Raw genomic sequence first — 21324 nt, 5'->3', positions numbered from 1 at the left:
TGGGTTATTTTATTAACAATCCTTGAAAAAGAATTTTTGCCAGAAACAAGAGCTGTCACCATTACCTTACAAGAATTACAAACAAATGAAGACAGTGAAGGGGAAACAGAGGAACAAACAAAACACAAGGCATATAGAAAACACATAGCAACATAGCTAATGTTACTCCAACCATATCAATAATTATGTTAAAGGTAAATGGTCTAAACACTCAAATCAAAAAGCAGAGATTGTCAGTCTGATAAAAGAATAAGGTCCATTTATATGCCCTCTAGAAGAGACAGACTTTAGATTCAAAGGCACAAATCAGTTGAAAGGAAAATGATGGGGGAAAAAATATGTCATGCCAAGAGGTACCATAAGAAAGCTGGAGGTGGCTGTATGAATATCAGACAAAATGAACTTTAAGATGTGTACAATTCCAGACTTGGGAAGAGTCTAATTTTGTGAGAAAGAAGGAGATCCCTGGAATTCTGCAGTACACAGAAATCCAGGTTTATACTTGAGTTGAATTTGATGTCTTGCAGATTTTCAAGGACTCGGTGGTGGCTGAAATGAAACTTTCTGTGTGGATTAGAGCAGAATCATGGAGTCATTCCACTCTGAGAGTTGAGTCTTAAATTAGTGTGTAGGGTCCCTGACCTGCACAAATTCTAGTTACAATGGTCCAATTCCTCCCTTATGGCAGGAATAATAGAACAAGCACCATTGTCTGTAGGCACCCAGGCTGCCAGCCACTTCACAGATGAATGCAGTTTGGTCATGTGCCGGTGCCCCAGTTAGTACTTGACTGGCAAGAACGGCTTGAATTAATAAAAGCAGCATTGAAACATCTGCAGGTTTGGTCTTTAGCTTCCACTTTGCTCAGCTATTTTTTTTTTTTTATTTTTGTAGTATCTTTCAACCGAGCATGTGTGGCAGGAATTCATTTAGATACCACAATCCCAAATGGCATTCCAAAAGCAAGAGTGGAAATGCCTCAACCTGGTAAATAAAGGATAGTATCCAGAATTGGTCATCAGACTATAATTAGTGGAGCTGGAAATTAGCCATGCTGGAGACTCTAACCGTCCTCGATGAAATGCCCAGGGCTCTTTAGTTTCACATGCTGAGTCTCTCATTTTCTATTTTCTTCCTTCCTTTACTCTCAGACTTTTATATTCTATTAGCACCCAAGTACCATCTGCTATCCTTTTCATTCACTTTTCAAACCCTTCTTTCATTCCTACCCATTCTGCATACCTCATCATTATAAGGTGGGTAATTCGGCAAAGATTCCAATTAGTGTATTATTTGACAGCACAGCAGTTTTTCACCTTTTAAGATGGACCATATCTTCATGAATGAAGATTGTATGTTTAAATGAAGAGTCATTTGTATTCTGTAAGAGCTATAAGAATTGGCACATGTGAAGCAGGTAGTTTTGAATGGAACTGATGGGGCTGGGTGAAGTCTCCCATTTTTCTACAAGCAGAGGAAAAAAGGGAAGAAAATCAACATTTATTGCCTACATCTCACATGCCAGGCAATTTTCTAACATCTTATTTCATCTTATCACTAACACTGTGGTGATACTATTATTTATTTTTGTTTTACAGGTGATGTAACTGAGACTCACAGGAGTTAAGGGGCTATTTCAAGGTTATAAAGCTAGTAAGTGGTAATGTTGAAATAAAAACCAATTTCTATCTGGTTCCAAAATCATTTCCCCCAACAGCAAGAATTTCAGAAGTCATGGGAAGAGAAATGAAAACACAGAGATGCAAAAGAACACACATCTATCTTTGTAATAACTGGTGCATAGTAGGTACTCAGAAAATATTTGTTTATTATTGAATGAATGCAAGAATTGATAATCTGAGTAAAGTTTTATTTATCTGTATCGCTTTGGGAGGAAAACTATGAACATATAATATGGTCATTAGTCATAAACTCATAGATTTGAAGGCAATTTAAAAGTCATCCAGTACTGGAAATTTCTCTACAACATCCCTGATAGTCTGACCCAGCCTATTTCAGGCTCTTCCAAGAGTGAGGTTTTCACTACTCCAGCTGGAAATTCTGCTCTGCTCTTGAGAAGCACTAATTGTTTGAAAGCATGCCCTTGTATCTCAAATTCTAATATTAGCTCTGTATTAACCAAAGTGTTAGTCCGTTTATCTAAATCTTCTTTAACCTATTAATTTTATCTTAGAGTATTACATCCCATAAACTTACTACTTCTTGTGCAAAGTAACACTTAGTTTAGTTTTTCTGTCTCCATATTATTTTAATATCCAAAATTGCCTCTCAAGTTAATGTCTGTCAATCTATTTTCCTTCTACCAACTGTCAAGACTCTCAGACAAGTGTTTTAACTTATCCAAAAAAAATCAACAAAATTGGAGATTAAGATATTAAGATCATTACTATATGATAAACTATTTTAAAAATCAAGACAACATAATGACAGTGCAAACATAAAATACAACACAGCTATGATGCATTTTGCATCTAACAATCTTTTTTCATAGTGACAAGTGAGTTCTTGATAGAATTATGAGAGTTTATAAAATGAAAGAATGTGTTTTACAAAGACTATATTAGCTCATGTATGGCACTGCCATAGGTCAAGAAATTAGTACCACTTATTTAAGATCTTAGATATAATGGTCAGTTCTTAGAAATCCTGATTCTCTTGGCCTTTTTGCTGGCCTTTGTCACAAGCCAGTTTGTTACCTCTTCCAGAATGAGATCTGTGTCCCAAGCTTGAAGAAGTTAGGTAGAAAGCCAATCCTTCTTTTTAAAAAAATCAGAATTGTAAAACATTTCCGAGAATTCCTTCCTCCCAGCAGACTTCCACTTATACCTTGCATAATGGTGTTACATGACCATTCCACATTGCAAGGAAAATAGAATATTTAACTTCCAGCGTCTATAACAGAAGGAAGAGATGAGTTGGGTGAGTGCTCGCTTCGGCAGCACATGTACTAGAGATGAGTTGGGTGGGATTTGGTAGTAAGTGATTAAACTCATAATGTCCACCGAAATGGTATTTCAGATATAATCAACATGATTACTATCAAGTTTATTCTTATATGAAGGGAACTTCAGACCAAGAAGGATCTCTGAAAGCCTTTTCAACTCCAAAACTCTATGGAAGTACAAAGGAAAAATTAAAAATATTTTTCAGAATGATTTAACACATGTTCCTCATGTCATGAATCTATATAGCATCTTTATAAGGCTCATCTAACATTTAAAATTCTAAAACCATAATATTATTTTAAAATATTTAAGACTTTATTCATTTATAAAAATATTCATTTAACAGACATTTATTAAGTATCTACTGTATGCAAGTAATTTTATACCTGAAAACTGAGGAGCAGTCACCATTCCCCTAAAGAGATATCAAAAGATGGTTTTTATCTGAGGGTAATTTTTTCTGACAATTCTTTGGAAAATGCTTTTGGCAGAGTTTTGAGTTAAATGCGTTGACTCTCAAGCTCCAGTCTCTCTTTCTTAAGGAAGTCCTACTGAATGGCACACTATGATTTCTCTCTTCTCTAAATTCCTACAGTCTGTCCCAGTCCATATGGCACTAAATGACATTTTAGTTTTATACATACACATTTACCCATCTATACCTATTCCAGGCCCTTCTGAAGATAAAACTGGGCTCACATTAATGGTTACAAATATCCTTGGATGTATCCAACCCTTTTTTCTTTGACCTGCAGTCTACCTATTCTCGGCCCTTAAAAATATACCCCCTCCAATTCTTTCTGGAATTCCCAGAGGGCTCTCTTATGTTCATGAGCACAGCTTCTTGGTTATCAAGTGGTGTCTGCCATTTTCTTTTTCTAGTTCTTGCCAGTGGCATCTTTTGCTGATGGCATCCTCAATACAAAGGTACTGTGCTGTCTTCTCTTCTAAAATGGGGATGAGAATACCTTCCTTCTACCTATATTTCTCTCTGATACCCTTGTGGTCCCAATCCTTAAAAAAAAAAAAAAAAAAAAAGACACGCTTTCTATCTTAACCCACCAACAAAAGCCAGGACAGACACTTTTCTGTAATCAAAGTTGTCCTCTTTTCAGATGCCAGACCTTGTTTTATCCAGCTCCTCCATTAGGGTAACTCCAATTATAAAGCTCCTCAAACTGAATGCGGACTGACTCCCAGTGAATTCTCGCTTCGGTCCTCCAGACCTGCACAGGCAAAGTCCAAGCAGGGGCCCTTGTTGCCTGAGTACGCCTTACCCTACAAGCCTCCTGTCAGCTTCCTGAGGGCAGGATGCTTTGTACTTCCATTTTGCTCTGCGTCTGCTTTCTGTGCAGTACTTAGCCACAAGAGGTACTCTGTAAACACGTGCTGGATTGAATGTGACCAGACTTACTTAGCATGAAGAGAATAACTTTTCTTGCTGCACAGAATTCAGAAGTTAGCTGAGGCAAAAATGAAAATGAACACAAGATTTTCCCAGAAATGTTGATGGAATTGTATATGATGGCATTGTCAGGAAGGCATCCTGAACTGATAGAAATAAGAAAGGAAGAGACTGCTCAGACATCCTAGGGCTACCCACTTCTCCAATGAGGCATTTGCATTATGTTTAAGTGTTACTCCCACTGACTATAAAAGGAAACAACCAGTCTTTTTAATCAATTTTTAAGGTCAAGTCAGGCAAATGTGCTTACACTGAAAGTGCCTTTTAAAGATCTAATTAAATATGAAGAATTAGTCTCTCTTCTTTCCTTTCCTAGACATTGTGGCATAGACATTGGCATTTTGTTTCCTTCCTAAGTTTGCTTCCCCCAAAGCTCTTTCCCCAGACGGCGTTTCTGTAGCCCAGACTTTACCCCACCTATCTCTCTTTCTATAAACATATTCTCTTTTTACTTTGGATTTTAAAAGTTTTTAAATCATGATGATTCAGATATTTACATACAGTAGTTTATCCCTTTCAAATCAGCAGTTCTACAGGTTGTGAAAAATGCACAAAAGCATGTAACCACCACCACAATCAGGATATAAAATGTTTCTATTGCCCTAAAAGTTTCCACATGCTCATTTTAGTCACTTTTCTCTCCTCGTCCCAGCCTTCTCAATGGATCTGATTCCTGTCCATTTAGTTTTGCTTTTTGCAGAAGGTCATATCAGAGGATTCATAAAGAACCTACCTTTTGTATCTGCCTTTTCTCATTCAACATAACGTGTTTGTGATTTATCCATGTTGCTTATATATCAGTGTTTTCCCTTTTTACTGCTGAGAAGTATTCCATTGTATGGATGTATTTTGTGATTATGATATATTTATTAGTTAGTTTTTCTTGTCTTTGAAACTTACAGGGTGATGGCAGGAAGGGATTGTGATTATATTATAATTGGTTATTTTTGTTTTGTATTTCCTATGAGACAATATGGCCTTGAAAGACCCTCATGCCTAGTACTCAACATAGTTATATGCCTTGTATTGCCTGAGTTGAAATGTACTCAGATTTTATAAGCTGCATGAACAACCTGGTAAATGTATTTGATGCTTTCCTTATAAGGCAGTTTTGAAATATTGTATCTCAAAGTATAATTGGCCACCTAATAAAGAGAATGCACTTTGGAATCAGGGAGACTTGGGTCCACATGCCCACTCTGGCCCTGCTTGCTGCACTTGTTTGGACAAGTGTCCTGACCTTGGCCTTCTAAGAATGAGCTTCACTCACACAGTAGAGAACATAATACGAGCCCATAAAGTTGTGATGAAAAGCCAAAATAAAATAAATTTGGAATAATAATACATGAGGCATTCTTAGCACTCGGTATACAGTAGTTATCTTACTCCCCTCTTCTCAGCTCCCTATCCTGAGTAGTCTCTTTGGTATATATGGATTTTTAATTTCTGTAATAATTTAGGGCAACAATTTAGGGCTTTTCCTTTAAATTCCAAACAACTTATTTAAACTATTTTAAATGGCTTGTTGTAATTCTCACTGTGGATGGCAATAACAAATGATTATTTTTTAGTCAAAAATATGCACATTTCCTTATTGCCCCAGTTTATAGAACATACATTTATATTCTAGCCATGTAAAATAGCAACAGCTGGTGTTTGTTTTGGTTCAAATTAAGTTATATATTAATGTACAGAAACTGACTCCGGAACTGGTTGATCTAATCTTTTCTGATCACCCTTGATGTTTGTCACTTATCTTCTTCATCCACATATTCACTCTGCAACCTACAACCCAAAGATGACAAATACAGGAAGTTCTGCTGCTTTGCTGCAAATATGGAGACCCAGTAAGAGGAGCATATAAAGTAACCCTAATTTGGGAGGTGGGATGGAAACAGACTATAATAAAAAATGAAAGGCAACTTATACACAGTAATGTACAATGTACCAAGCAGATGTGTCTGTATCTTAGATTCTCAGCCTGAGGCATTCAGTAGTTAGCTTATAGCATTACAATAATATTTCTTTGACTCAAGTCCTAATTAGAGATGTGTAGGAACCTCAGGCCTAAATCTTTCCTTCCGATCTTCTGTGGGCTACTGGAATGTATATCTCGCACAGACCAATTAGCAGCAAAAGTGCCCTCTTGTCATCCTTTTCCTCGGCTCCACTAACTACCATGATGGTCCCAACTTTCAACCTGGACTGCATGGCATGGTGCCCTGGTCATTGTGGTCTTCTCCTGCTCTTAGTGTTGATCACTTGTTCATGCTTAGTGGTTTGAGGAAGGAAAAAACTTTTCCCTCTACTCTCCTAGATGTTATGGCTAGGGCCCTATGAATTATATGGACAAAGAACAGATTAACAAGAAAAACAAAACAAGTTTATTAACATGTCCATCAAGCACACATATGGGAAAATCAGTGATGGTAACTCAAAGGGGTGGTTAGAATGTGGGGATTATATAGCATCTTAACAAAGAACAACAATTTTGTAGACAGATTACAAGACAAAGGAAAAGTGGTTTAGGCTTTTGGGGCAGCAAATAATGGAAAGATAAATATATGGGGAAACTCATGAAAGTTAAGAGTTAGTGGATAAGGTTTGTTATGCGGATTTCTCTGGTGCCCTCTCCAGGCTGGTAAGAGTCTAGAGTTGTCCCTGGTGATGAAGAATTGTCCTGACCTTCCTGGTAGAAAGGAAAAGGCAGAGAGATTTTCTTGTGTCTGTTTATTCTCTATTGCCTTCACTCAAAATAGTCCTTACATCAAAGTGGCATATTTTGGGGGGTGTACTCTGAACCCTTTCAGTGGCTTCTAACGTATAGTCATTTCCTCCTCTGGTTCATGGTCCAGTAATGTTTCTATTGAAATGAGAATATTTACCACTCCATTCATGTTATAACTTAGCCAAAAATGTCTCACTATCTTTTACTCTATCACTGGAATGTTAGTACCATTTTTACCATTTTGCTTTGTAATCCTTTTAATATCTACCCTCTATTCCAGGATTTAGAACGGACACCCTGTTTTACTCAAATTAATCTTGCCCCTTAAAAACCTCTTGTTTCTTGGATCAGTGTTTTACACCTTACCCTCCCCTAGGGGTAGTCCTTTTCCTGGAAGTCTCATAGCTCAAATGGGTATATGGGTCTGCCAGACTAACCCTCAGCCTCTGTCTGGGTCCTCAAGTTAGCTTGCCTTCTATGAGTGCCTCCCCTGTGTCCTCTAGTTGAAGGACACACAGATACGCATGCAAATGTGAGTGCACACACACACCCCTACACAACTGCATGTATTTTTAAAAATCTTTTAATATTATTTAAAAGTGTACTAAGATATAAATATGTAATGCCAAGACATCAAATTGAACAACTTAAACATGTACAATTTATTGTATATCGGTTATACCTCAATGCAGCTGTTAAAATACAAATATAATCACTATTAAAATCTTATACTTAAAAATATATATATAAACATATGGAAGGAGTTTGTGCTAGGGCTGGAGCTGAGTTTCAGTCATATATGTCATGTGGAATTAGGTAGTTGGGGAAGGAGAAAGCAGAGAATGGAAAAGAACAGAAGCCAAATTGCAAGGAAATATGGTGGAAAAAATTTCTGAGCCAGACTCAAAAACAGAGCCAAAGGTCAAGAGGAAATAGTGTTTCTGGATAAATGTGGTAACTTGTTTGAACATTTTGTGACCCAGCTACTCTGGACCCAGCTATGCATCCTGGGGGGTTTGGGGAAGGAAGAATGGCCACAGGTAAATCTGGCTGGATCTTGTAATGCACTGGGGCATAAGCAAGCCTTCTGGGGATTCCATCTAAGAGAATGTCAGTCTAAGGGGAGGTAGCAGCCGCCTCATTTTAAGGCAGAGTCCCAAGCAAACCTGGCAACATGAAGCCTGAAGTCATCATAAGTTGTTGAAATGGAAAAGGATCTATGCCCATTTTGTGGTGAGGGAGAGCACGGGCCTCAAACAGCAGGGGCCAACAGCAACTAGCACTGATCTCCCAGTGCAGGTGTGGAAGTCATAACCCAGGGACATAAGAAATAGTTCATGAGTTGAGAGACCTGGTTATAAAAGTGGGAACAGTGAAAGGAGGACACTTGGGGGCATTTGCCTGAATGGGATCTCATCTGCACTCAGAGACTTGCAAGGCTGATGAGTTTCCGTTTATAACTGTGTGAAAGCTGCTACCTCTACGTCTATGTCATGGGCCACAACTCTAAGAAGAAAATGAACTACATTACCATACTATACCATGTGAAGATGTGTGGTTTTATAGACTTGAAAAATGTTAGTGCTCCATGAATTTAAGCCTTGAAACATCTTCATTTACCTTTAGATCTAGAGGTTTTTGATAGAAGAAACTACTTTCCACATAACTGTACTTTTATAAAGGTTCATACGGAGAATCTAAAGAAAATGTGCCTAAATATTCTTTCATTACACTAAATGGCATTAACCAGACCAAACTTCCCTATTCTCTGCTTATATATCTCATATGATTTCATCTATAGCAAGACTCTGGAGATAATATTAAGTAATGAGATTTCAAGCTCATAGAGGATAGCCAGGTAACATACTGTTTCCTACCACAGTGCTTAGACTATTATTTTGCACATGGTAGGTATGTGTTAAGTAAATGAATAAATGACAAAAGTGATGTTTTTGCAAGATTCTCAACTTAATCCAAGTGAAGGGTCATGTTAGAAATTATAAAAATGTAAGAGGGAAAGAGAGGTAAGAAGTCTGGAGGAGAATTATGCAAAAAACTTAAAGACAAATACTAGAAGACCATAAGATGGACCAAAGTTTGTGAGCCAGGAATAAAAGTTTTGCTTTCTTAAATAGCATAATAGAGGATGTAGAAGCAGAAAAAGATTTAATGATTAAGACTAAGATTCCTGGCAAAACCTAAATTCCTAATCTTTTGAGGCTCTCCCATCTTCACTGATTTCATTCTTTTGATGTGTAAACAAAGCTCATTAACCTGCCAGTCAAATAAATCCTAACGGCAAAATTGGCTGTGTTTGACTTTTTGATGTTAAACATTTGAAATGTGTTTCCATCTAAAAGGACAGACTCTAATCTAACCGGCACAATCAAAATTACTTCAACTGAAACAAGAGTTACCATGATTCATAGGAGGCACTCAATGTTGAATTGCAAAATGGTTGAGAAAGGAAGGGTCTTGACTTCAGAAAAGAATAAAAGCTACCTGCAGAATCAAAGATTGTGTATTCTTGGCAGAGAACTTAAGAAAAAAAAAATTGTCATTGTGAGTGGTCTTGTAAGTGTGTCAAACTGAAGAAGACCATGTCCTGAGTTAAAATTAGGTCTCATAGAATCAAGGTTACAGGGTCCCGAGAGGTTGACGGCGCTCTGGCAGTTGAGTGAAGTCTGGTGGCTCCTGAGGAGTGCAAAAATAAAAGGCCCTCAACATTGCAAGTAGCCTAGAGGGAAGTGAGAAAGCATCTAAAAATGAAGGCTTTTCAGACCATCTACAGACAGCTCAGAAGTTCAAAGGGGTTTTCTCTAGAACCAACCGCCCATGTGGATTTTTCCACTTCCTCTTACTTTTGTAGCCGGAAGAAAAAAGTGAACCCTTATAAAGAAGTAGACCAGGAAAAGTACTCTGATTTAGTACAATCTGTCTTGTCATCCAGAGGCCTTGCTCAGACTCCAGAATCATTGTTTGAGGAAGATAATTTACTCTATGGACCTGTGAGTAAGTGTAAGCCCCAAAAGCAAGATGAGGAAGCAAAAGCTCCACGAAACTGGTGTCCTCTCTTAATTCCAGAGAGAAGCGTAAAACCAAATGCAACAAGCACTCCTACAATTCCTTTGAGAATCCCTTTGCAAAGAAATACCATACCAAGTGTGACCAAGATCCTTCAGCAGACCATGACATCAGAACAGATTTTCTACTTGGAGAGGTGGAAACAGCGGATGATTCTGGAACTGGGAGAGGATGGCTTTGCCGAATATTCTTCAAATATATTTTTACAAGGGAAATGGTTCCATAAAGCCTTGGAAAGCATACTTGCACCCCAAGGGGACTTGAAAGAGAGAGATGAGAATCTCGAATCTGGATATATCGAAAGTGTCCAGCATATCCTGAAAGATGTCAGTGGAGTGCGAGCTCTTGAAAGCGCTGTTCAGCATGAGACCTTAAAGTATGTAGGTCTACTGGACTGTGTGGCTGAATATCAGGGCAAGCTGTGTGTGATTGATTGGAAGACATCAGAGAGACCGAAACCTTACATTCGAAATACATTTGACAACCCGCTGCAGGTTGTGGCCTATGTTGGTGCCATAAATAATGATGTCAACTATAGCTTTCAGGTTCAGTGTGGCCTAATTGTGGTGGCCTACAAAGATGGATCCCCTGCCCACCCACATTTCATGGACACTGAGCTCTGTTCCCAGTACTGGGCCAAGTGGCTTCTTCGACTAGAAGAATATACAAAGAAGGAAAAGAACCAGAATATTCAGAAACCAGATTAGGGGACAGAATGATATCTGGGAACATTCACTAGTTCCTCACAGTTTGGGAAGATCTATTGATGTTTACGGTAGAGATGCCACAGGATCTGAGAGCTACATAACCCAAGTGGAAGTATTTGTTGAAATGTATTACAACTAAAAAGATCAAAAAGTCAGAAAAGTTTAGATTTTAAGGGTTGGACTTGAGCACATAAAAGAAACACGAGTAAGGATGGTCTATCATTTACCTGGAAAAGGGAAGCAGGATTCACACAGCATTGGTGGCTCTTGGACTCCCCTGTAGAACTTTCTGTATCCCAAGCAGGACGCCCAGTCCTTGAATTAAGATTGGAGGGCATGAGGCTTGGTGTGCAAGAAGTTCCCCAGGGTACCCCAGGAGGGAAGGGGTCACACGCCCCCACGGTGTGTGTGGTGGGAGAAATCGCATCGGCCAACTCCTACTGCCAACATGGTTTCCTAAAACTGGTTTTAATATGTTGAGGTTTTCTATATATTTCACTTGGGGGAAAAAAACTTCCATTTAACATTTCAAAAAATTTATTTTTTTCATATTTAATGTGATTCCTTAGCCTCAAGTAAACATTGCTCTCTGGAAAGATAGAGCTTTTTCACATGGTTGATAATCCCCCTTAGCATACCAGTAAATAACCCCCAGGAGTAGCCAGACCCCAGTCTGAGATTCATAATCATGGATATTTTAGTAGCTCTGTTCTGGTTTGAGTCAATGAACCATGTACATAAAGAAAAAGTATCATGTGTGAGATTCTTAAGCTAGGGGGAACAGTAATTTTTGTGTGTTTGATAAGTAATAAAAAGTACTAGTTGTCACTGGGATCGGGAAACTTAAATAAATGCCCACTATAGCTTTGAGGGAAGGCTCCTTGTTTTATGGAATGGGATAGCATTTAAGTTACAGTTGTGGTCTTAAAATAGTAAGGTGCTACAATTAGTTTTTTTCTTTACTTAGCCATTAATTATAAGAAATAAAATATAACATGTGAGTAAAGTAAAAAAAAAAAAAAAGAATCAAGGTTACAGACGTGTCATGGAAACTAAAGGTACTTGCAGTTTGAAGATAGAGGGCCATGGAAGTGATGAAGAGTTAAGGAGGAAGTAAGTCCACAGTGAGGAGAATGGAGCAGGTACAGGCAGGGAGGCAAAGCCAACAACTCACACCATTGCTCAAAGTTCTATAAATGATCTGTGCTCTTGCCTTTTCCAGTCTCCATTTTAGGTCCCTGAGACCAGGCTGTAATTAATTCACATCTTTGGGTTCTTCGAAATTTCCTCATATCCTTTCAATTCTTTTACTTAGGCTAGTTTAAGTAAGATTGCATTTTCCTCCTTGAAAAATACAGTCTTTTCTTTCTATATCTCTAACTGAAACATTCAAGTTTTCCAGAGACAGCAGAGTAACAAATAACCATACAGCTGGCTTGATCCATCATATGACACATTTCTTTAAAAAAAAAAAAAAAAGCAACAACAATAAAAAACAAAATAAAAAAATCCTGAAGTTCATGTGAACAATGTTTTCCCTTCATTGAGCTTTTCCGTGTTCTAAGAGATAAACTTCCTAACTTCTGCTTTTCTCTGGTTCATCTTAATAATTAGGTGTTAGTTGAATAAATGTGTTTATTCATTAATGGAAGAAAACATTTACTGACCACCAACTATGTGTCAGGCCCTGTTTTGGGGAGTGTGAGTAAAGTTAATGAGACATGGTCACTGTCCTTAAGGATATTCAATAGGAAAAATAAAAAGAAAATATTAAGAGGACACCGGGAATTTCATGGAATGAGCAGTCAGATCTCTCAAATGACTACAAACAGAAAACAAAAAGAGAAAAGGAACTAAAGCAATCTCTCTCACTCTTTCCCTCTCTCTCTCTCTAATTTATTCATGCCTCAGTGTCTTGGTCTCTCCTTTCTGTTTTCTATGAAAAGTTACCAATCGGCTTTTTCTATGCTCATTTAAAAAATGGCTGCCCCAAGTGAACCTGAATTCCTAGTCCATGTGGCCAGCAAAGACCCTCTAGAATCTCTGTACCCTGAATACAACTCTCTAGGGTCAGGTGTCTCTCTGTATTACGAGGAGGCAGGGTGACTCCCAGAGGGAAATCATGGCAAACTCTGAGAACAACCTGTGGGCAGAGCTGGCTGATTGCTTTGCATGTCTGCCACACACATGAAAACAAATAAGGACAGTTAATCCTAGTAGTGCTAGAACAGAAGTATGAATAAAATGCATAGAAGAATTGATGGCTCCAGAGACCTGAGGAACATAGAACTATTTTAGTTTTGTTTACTAGTTTTGTTTTTAAGTTGGAAGTGTCTGAACATCATGCAACTCAACAGGTGCCGGGAGACCTGTGGGTGAGTCAAACGCAATGGATTCTGAACTTTACTCAGTCTTGTTATGGATTTACTGGGTAACATCCGAGGAATCATTGGTTATTTCATTGCAAATTTTCCAGGAGTAACATAGAATTTCACATTCTTTACCCTTTTCAGGTCTAGGGAGAAGAATGTAGAACTCTTCAGAAATTCAATGTAGTAATTATTTTTAGGAACTATTTGCCAGGTACAGGATTAGACACTTGTGATGTAAACATGTAAGATTTCAGAGATCCAACATTTAAGTGAGAAGATGGAGTATATACACATTACTAAATTCAAGTCATATCATAATACATACAAAAGAAAGAGTTTTGGTAAGAGAGATAGCAGAGGCAGGTTGAGGTTCAACTGGGACCTTAAACACTAAGGTGCTTGAACTTCATCCTGTAGACTTCCAAAGATTTTTAGCAAATCAATCCTCTGTTTTGGAAAGAGAACTTTGATGGTATACAGTGGATCAGAGACAGGAGGAGAAAGCACAGAGAGATTGCATAGGAGACTGACATTATGAGGAAAGATCAAAAGGGCTTGAACTAAAGAGAGTAGCAATACACACAGAAAGTAGAAGATGGATATGTTAGGGATAAGAACAATTTTTTAAATTTTATTTTATTATGTTATGTTAGTCACCATAAAGTACATCATTAGTTTTTGATGTAGTGTTCCATGATTCATTGTTTGTGAATAACACCCAGTGCTCCATTCAATACATGCCCTCCTTAATACCCATCACCAGGCTAATCAATCCCCCCCCAACCCCCTCCCTTCTAAACCCCTCAGTTTGTTTCTCAGAGTCCATAGTCTCTCATGGTTCATCTCCCTTTCCGATTTCCCCCCTTTGTTTTTCTCTTCCTACTATCTTCTTTCTTCTTTTTTTTTTTTTTTTTAACATATAACGTATTATTTGTTTCAGAGGTACAGGTCTATGATTCATCAGTCTTACACAATTCACAGCGCTCACCGTAGCACATACCCTCCCCAATGTCTATCACCCAGCCACCCCATCCCTCCCACCCCCCACCACTCCAGCAACCCTCAGTTTGTTTCCTGAGATTAAGAATTCCTCATGTCAGTGAGATCATATGATACTTGTCTTTCTCTGATTGACTTATTTCTCTTTGCATAATAACCTCTGGTTCCATCCATGTCATTGCAAATGGCAAGATTTCGGGGGTTTTTTGATGGCTGCATAATATTCCATTGGATATATATACACCACATCTTCTTTACCCATTCATGGATTGATGGACATCTTGGCTCTTTCCATAGTTTGGCTATTGTGGACATTGCTGCTATAAACGTTGGGGTGCACGTACCCCTTCGGATCATTACATTTGTATCTTTGAGATAAATACCCAGTAGTGCAATTGCTGGGTAGTACGGTAGCTCTATTTTCAACTTTTTGAGGAACCGCCATGCTGTTTTCCAGAGTGGCTGCACCAGCTTGCATTCCCACCAACAGTGGGAGGGTTCCCCTTTCTCTGCTTCCTTGCCAACATCTGTTGTTTCCTAACTTGTTAATTTTAGCCATTCTGACTTGTATGAAGTGGTATCTCATTGAGGTTTTGATTTGGATTTCCCTGATGCCGAGCGATGTTGAGCACTTTTTCATGTGTCTGTTGGCCATTTGGATGTCTTCTTTGCAGAAATGTCTGTTCATGTCTTCTGCCCATTTCTTGATAAGATTAGTTATTGTTTGGGTGTTGAGTTTGATACATTCTTTATAGATTTTGGATACTAGCCCTTTATCTGATATGTCATTTGCAAATATCTTCTCCCATTCTGTCGGTTGTCTTTTGGTTTTGTTGACTGTTTCCTTTACTGTGCAAAAGCTTTTTATCTTGATGAAGTCCCAATAGTTCATTTTTGCCCTTGCTTCCCTTGCTTTTGGCGAGGTTTCTAGGAAGAAGTTGCTGCGGCTGAGGTCGAAGAGGTTGCTGCTTGTGTTCTCCTCTAGGATTCTGATGGATTCCTGTCTCACGTGTAGGTTTTTCACCCATCTTGAGTCTATTTTTGTGTGTGGTGTAAGGAAATGGTCCAGTTTCACTCTTCTGCATGTGGCTGTCCAATTTTCCCAACACCATATTTTGAAGAGACTGTCTTTTTTTCCATTGGACATTCTTTCTTGCTTTGTCGAAGATTACTTGACCATAGAGTTGAGGGTCCATTTCTGGGCTCTCTATTCTGTATGGATAAGGACAAAATTGATATGGTGTGGTGGGGGGGAGGCCTGGTGGTATCCCTGAGGGTGGAAAGCAGAGGCTCCTAGTTTAGGTGATTGTACGTGGGGGAATGAGATAAACAAAGAGCTGGATTTAAAGTTACAAAGAGGTCAGAGAGAACCCTGGGGAAAATTCATCTGAGCCTCCTACCTAAAAAACTCCAGCCTAGAGTTCGAAAGAAAAGGATGGAGAGGCCTCACTCCATCCCATAGCAATTCTCAGAATGTGGCCCCTGGGTGTCTCAAGATCTTTTTGGTGGTTGGTAGATCAAAAATATTTTCACACTAATATTGAGACATCTGCATTTTTCACTGTGTTCGCATTTGCTCTATGGTGCAAGAACAATGATCAGTAAGAGTAATCATTGTATTCTTCACCACTGGACACACAGAGAAAAAATGAGAGGGAGAGGGCAAGGGGAGCAGTGGAGAGAAAGGAAGGAGGAAGTATGGGAGAAGAGGGCAGAGGAGGGGAGGGGAGGAGGGAGGGAGAGAAGAAACTAGGAAGGAGGAAAGAAGGAGGGAAGAAGGGAGGGAGGGAGGGAAGAGAAAGATAGTTTTACTTAGTAATGTCCTTGACAGGGCACCTGGGAGGCTCAGTCAGTTAAGCGTCCAACTCTTGAGTTTGGCTCAGGTCATGATCTCAGGGTCATGAGATCAAGCCCCACATTGGGCTCCATGCTGAGTTTGGAGCCTGCTTGGGATTCTCTCTCTCCTTCTCCCTCTGCCCTGAACCACCCTCCCCCCAATTTGTGCTCTCACGCACTCTCTCTCTCTCTCAAATCTCTTAAAAAGAGAGAGAGAGAATGTCCTTGACAAAGCAGGAAAAATTAACTACCTTTATTAAATCTCAACGCTTCAGTACGTCTTTTAAATATTTTTCATGAGTAAACCTGGTAATACACATAAAGCATTTGTGTTGCATACTGAAATAGGATGGTTGTCTCAAGGATCCGTAAACTGAACTAGCCACGTTTCTCATGGAACACCAGTTTTACTTGAAAGAACAATTGATATACAAACTATGATTATTCAGTCTTGGGTATTATATAGCTATTTCTCAAAAATGAATGAAGTGGGCGTTTCATTTCACATAGAACAACTGATAGTATGTGCTGCCAATGATAAAATTCAAGTTTTCAAATTAAAATTGAAATTTTGGAAAATGTGTATGTGCCAGCATGAGCTTGACAGCTTCCCAATATATAAAGACTTTTCCGATGAGATAGGTGATGATATGATTTTTTTGATATTGTGTACTGAAATGTGTCAACAATTAGAAAATCTGCATAACTCAGTGAACCAATATTTTCCAAATGATCAATATATGATGGGACAAAACTTTGCATGGGTGAAAGATCTACTCAAAGTGCTCAATAGACCAATGAATTTTAATGCACAACATGTTGGAGGAGGTTATCAGGAGGATGTGACGGCTGGCTGACCTGCAAGTTGGACCTGGGTAATTGGAAGCTCCTTATTCCCTCCCCTGTCCTTGAAATGTAGGTTCTGCCTACTGTTCCCACACTAGTAGCCACTTCAGGGACACAGCTTTGAGAAAGTAATGTGTTATTGAGACTGTCTGAACTGTATATATGACTGAACCCTGCCTGTTAAGGGCTCTACGTAAACTTGAGATTCTGGCAGCAGTGTGGAAATTCACTCATCTTGTGGCCACTCCACACAAACCTAGACTATAAATTCCCTTGCTTATTAAAACTGCCACCTCCCCCAATAGGAAGAGGTCTGCCTCTTTCTCCTCTCTCCTTGCCCTCCATGTGTGAAGGCCAGTTTCAGTTTTCAACCCCAGGAACTCCCGAGGTTGCAAATCAACACTAGGATAAGAAAAGTTTGTTGATGTGGTTTCAGATTCCCCATTGGAACTAGTCTTTAAGAAACTACCACTTTTTGAGTTTGGGGGCAGTATCAGGAATATCCACAATTATGTCCTGTTTTTTCTAACTACCAGATTAATTCCAAACTAATATAATTTCACTGAAACTACCTATCCCAAGAGATTGGATGCAGGAGCAGATATGAGAAATCAAGTGTTTATTTTTTAAGCCAGACATTAAAAAGATTGGCAAAATTGTAAGACAGTGCCATTCTTCTCATGATTTTCTTTATTTGGGGAAATATAGCTATTTTTGGTATATTTTTTGTATTTACATTAACACATAAGAGCCTTATTGTTGAATTAATATATAAACATTAGGAAATGTATGTTTCAATTTCTTACATGATAAACATGGGTAGAAATGATCCACATAAACAAAAGTTCTTTAGGATCCTCCATATTCTTTCCAGCTTTAATAAGGTATAATTGACAATTACAATTTGTATATCTGTAAGGTGTACATCATTAGGTTTTGATATATATATATATATACACATGTGATCTGATTATCACAATCAAGATAATTAACATATCCATCACTTCATACAGTTACCATTTTTTGTTTTTGTTGTGAGAGCCCTTAAGACCTCTCTTAGCAAATGTCAAATATACAATATTACTAACTGTAGTCACCATGCTGTACACTAAACATCCAGGATTTATTCATCTTATAACTAAAAGTTTGTACCCTTTGACCAACATCTCCCCATTTTCCTCACCTCTAGCCTCTGGTAACCACCATTCTAGTCTCTGTACAATGAGTTGACTTTTTTTAGATTCCACATGTAAGTGAGATCATACAGTATTTGTCTTTCTCTGGCTTATTTCACTTAACATAATGTCCTCCAGGTTCATCCATGTCATTGCAAATGGTAAGATTTCCTTCTTTTTTATGACTGAATAATATTCCATCATCTTGGTCCTTGCACACAGAGCTGAGCGACCACAGTGCCCCAAGCATGGTTGCTGAGGAGGTTCCTCATCAAGGGCAGTATGGCTGGGGGCACCATCTACCTGGTGTATGACCAGGAGCTGCTGGGGCCTAGTGTCAAGAGCCAGACTGCCCTTCAGAAGTCTGAGGAGGTAGCCCCCCCTGCCCCCCCCAGCCATGGACCAGTTCAGCCAGTACATGTGTGAGAAGACCAGTCTGAAGATACCCCAGCTTCCAGTCCCTCCAAAGTTTAACTCTCACATCCACAAGTCCTGGAATTCAGGCATTATTATGCTGATGTTGGCTCTCTCGGTGGCCCCGTCCAAGGCCCAGGGGTACTCCAAGGAGGGCTGGGGATACCTGACGGAGCAAACCAAGTAGCCTGTCAGAGGAGGCCAACTGCCCCAGTTAGGAACAGAGGCAGAGGCAGCAAAGACCTGGAGAATCCAGACTGGGACTGGGACCCCACTCCAAGAGCAGCTCCCAGCCTTGTTGGCCCAATCAAGGACTTTGGGAGCGTTAGAAAATACATACAATATTTCACCATCTTTTTATCCATTCATCTGAGAGATTCTCAGTAATTTTAAGTGTAAAGGGCTCCTTGAGACCAAAGATTTAAAAAGCCCTGCCTTAATCTTATTTCCTTAGGATGTGGTATCCAGCACAGTTACACCTAAGCAGACTAGGCTAGCTAGGAAGATTAAGGCATGAGTTCTCAAACTGTTTTGTAGCAAAAACGCTTTACACTTTTAAAATTAATGTGGGGCAGGAGTCAATTCTTTGTTTCTTGAACTTTGAAATTTTTGCCTGCTCTGGAAAAATATAGCTCCTGATTTATTCTGTACCTCATGCCAGCATAATGTTAATTTGTCCAGTTCTGAGCACAAAAGCAAAGAAGGGTGCATTTTCCTCTCCAGCACCCAGAGACAAAGCACAGATTCCTGTCTCACATGAAGGGAGCTATACTGCCTCCCAAACAAGGGTCGGTTCCAAACACTTACTCACATTTCAGTGAGTCAGAAGGAAACAGACAGATATTCATCTCCCTGAAACCTGGCTGACTTCCTGCAAGAAGTCTGTGAGGAGAGGCTAAATTGGTGTCAGGGTTAGTGAATGGCCACCTAAGAGCTCTCAGGTGATATCTGGAGTCTTAGTAAGCAGGTGAGTACCACAGACAGGTCAAAAAAAAAAAAAATGCCTTCAAGTGTTTGTCGGGATTAGTAAGTAGAATTAGTAAGGGCAGATTAAGAAAACAGGAAAGAACCAGGGGCTATACATTTTGAATTCAAAGGTACTGAGTTTATAGTAATGGTGCAAAGCAGTAACATCTGGTGAATACCAATTTAGTGCTTTAAGACTCCAGCCTCAGCTATGGTAAAGGAGAGCATTTGATTTTTACCAATTAATTAAGTCCTTGCACCCTGAACCACTTTACTTCCGAGTGGCAGTCTCCCAAATATTCCATAGTGCTCATACTAGCTGCTCCATGAAGATTTGGAATGGTGATAATAATAATGATTAGTCTAATAGTTCCTTAAGTTTAATTTATTAAAACATTTTATTATTTCATAAGTGGTCACTGGTAGAATTCTGGTTTCAGCAATGTGCTGGGAATTTGTGGGTGAACCTTTGGAGGAAAAATCAGATTTAAAGAAAAGAGAATATCCTATTTCTTAGGTTGGTAAGTAAAAATCTCAGATATGGTTACAGAATGTCCTTTTTTCCAGATCTGAAACTCAAATAATGGAATAAAATGGTCATGGTGTAATACAAAAAGGAAGAGTCACAAGTTCATATATGGGTTCTCACTCGTCTCTGTGTCTTGAAGTAAATCGCTTAAACTTAGTAATCAAATCAGCTGCTTATTATCTTGGAGGAGAGGAATGAATGAGGATTTATCTCACACACACACGATGCTTTTGCAACAGGTCTTGCTTAAATATACCTCGGATAATCATAACTTGTGAGCAGATCTTCTTTCCTGTAGAGTTAGTTTCTAACCTGGTCATTCTGCACTTATTTTTGTCCGTTTCTCCACCCACTTGAGAAAAGCAGAGAGAACCACGCACCGCGCCACCCGTAAAAGCGTGGCTTTGGGCTCGCGGCGCCCCTCACCCCCGCCTTCCACCTCTGCCTGGAGCCTGGAGCCACAAAGGGCTGCAGAAGGGCCAAGGTTCTCCAGGGGACCGGGGTCTCTTGCGGGCGGGCGGCAGGCCAGCCGTCAGGGGCGGGGTAGTGACAGGCCGGCTCCCGCCCGTCGGACGTGCCCGGCCAGTCCAGTGCAGGGCAGGAAAAGCGCCAGGCTCGCGGACCCCAGCCCCGCGGCCTCCGGGTTCCCCCGGGCGGGGGCCGGAACCGCGCGGGGGAGTTAAGGTGCGGTTTCCAGGGGTGTGGTTGAGCGCAGGTGCCCGCGGGGCCGCAGGGACTGGGCTCGGCGGGGCGGGGCCGGGGCAGATCCGGTGTTTGCCGTGGCCGAGGGGCGGGCCGGGGCGGGCCGGGGCGGGCCTTGGCGTCCCAGGAGCTGCCAGGCAACTTTTCCCTGCCCTCACCCCGGCGGGCGAGAGAGGCTCTCGGGACAGCTTCTGGAGTCCGCGTTCTGGAGTCCCTCCGCAATCCGAGAGCAGCTACCGTGTCCCCGCAGGCTCAGGATGCGGCCAGGACGGACAGGGGGCGCGCCGTTGCGGCTGGTGTTAGTGCTTAGTCAAGGTAAGCGAGGAGTTCGCTCTCCATCAGCTGCCGGAGGGACCTGCGCTGGTCCCTGGGGCAGGAGGGAGGAGTTTTGCGGGATGAGGGGGCAGGCAGCGCGCCTCTCAGCTCGGATTCCACGTGGACCCAGGCTCCCAGCCATCCAGAGCCGGATAGAGAGAGACTCCCCATTCCCTCTCTCCCTCCCCATGGTGTCCCCATAAGGCGTGTCTCACCCTGT

General features: G+C 40.2%; 1 protein-coding gene and 2 pseudogenes across 1 annotated transcript in view; all 3 read left to right on the top strand.

The window, feature by feature from the left end:
- Positions 1-9924: 9924 nt before the first annotated feature.
- LOC114204834 (mitochondrial genome maintenance exonuclease 1 pseudogene) lies at positions 9925-11134 on the top strand (annotated as a pseudogene).
- Positions 11135-15915: 4781 nt separating this feature from the next.
- LOC114203467 (MICOS complex subunit MIC13 pseudogene) lies at positions 15916-18779 on the top strand (annotated as a pseudogene).
- Positions 18780-20925: 2146 nt separating this feature from the next.
- The window catches only part of ITGA2 (integrin subunit alpha 2), a 112453-nt gene continuing 112054 nt past the window's right edge, over positions 20926-21324 (top strand). The window contains exon 1 of the mRNA XM_088023509.1: positions 20926-21104. Within this exon, the coding sequence (XP_087879635.1) occupies positions 21047-21104 (58 nt within the window). The 5' untranslated portion in view covers positions 20926-21046. The remainder of the gene's footprint in view (positions 21105-21324) is intronic.

Source organism: Eumetopias jubatus, unplaced genomic scaffold, assembly GCF_037043125.1.
Source record: "Eumetopias jubatus isolate StellerSeaLion01/CBP00866 unplaced genomic scaffold, mEumJub1_p1.0 scaffold_5, whole genome shotgun sequence".
In the NCBI taxonomy this organism is placed as follows: domain Eukaryota; kingdom Metazoa; phylum Chordata; class Mammalia; order Carnivora; family Otariidae; genus Eumetopias; species Eumetopias jubatus.
This window is presented reverse-complemented; position numbering and strand designations above follow the sequence as displayed.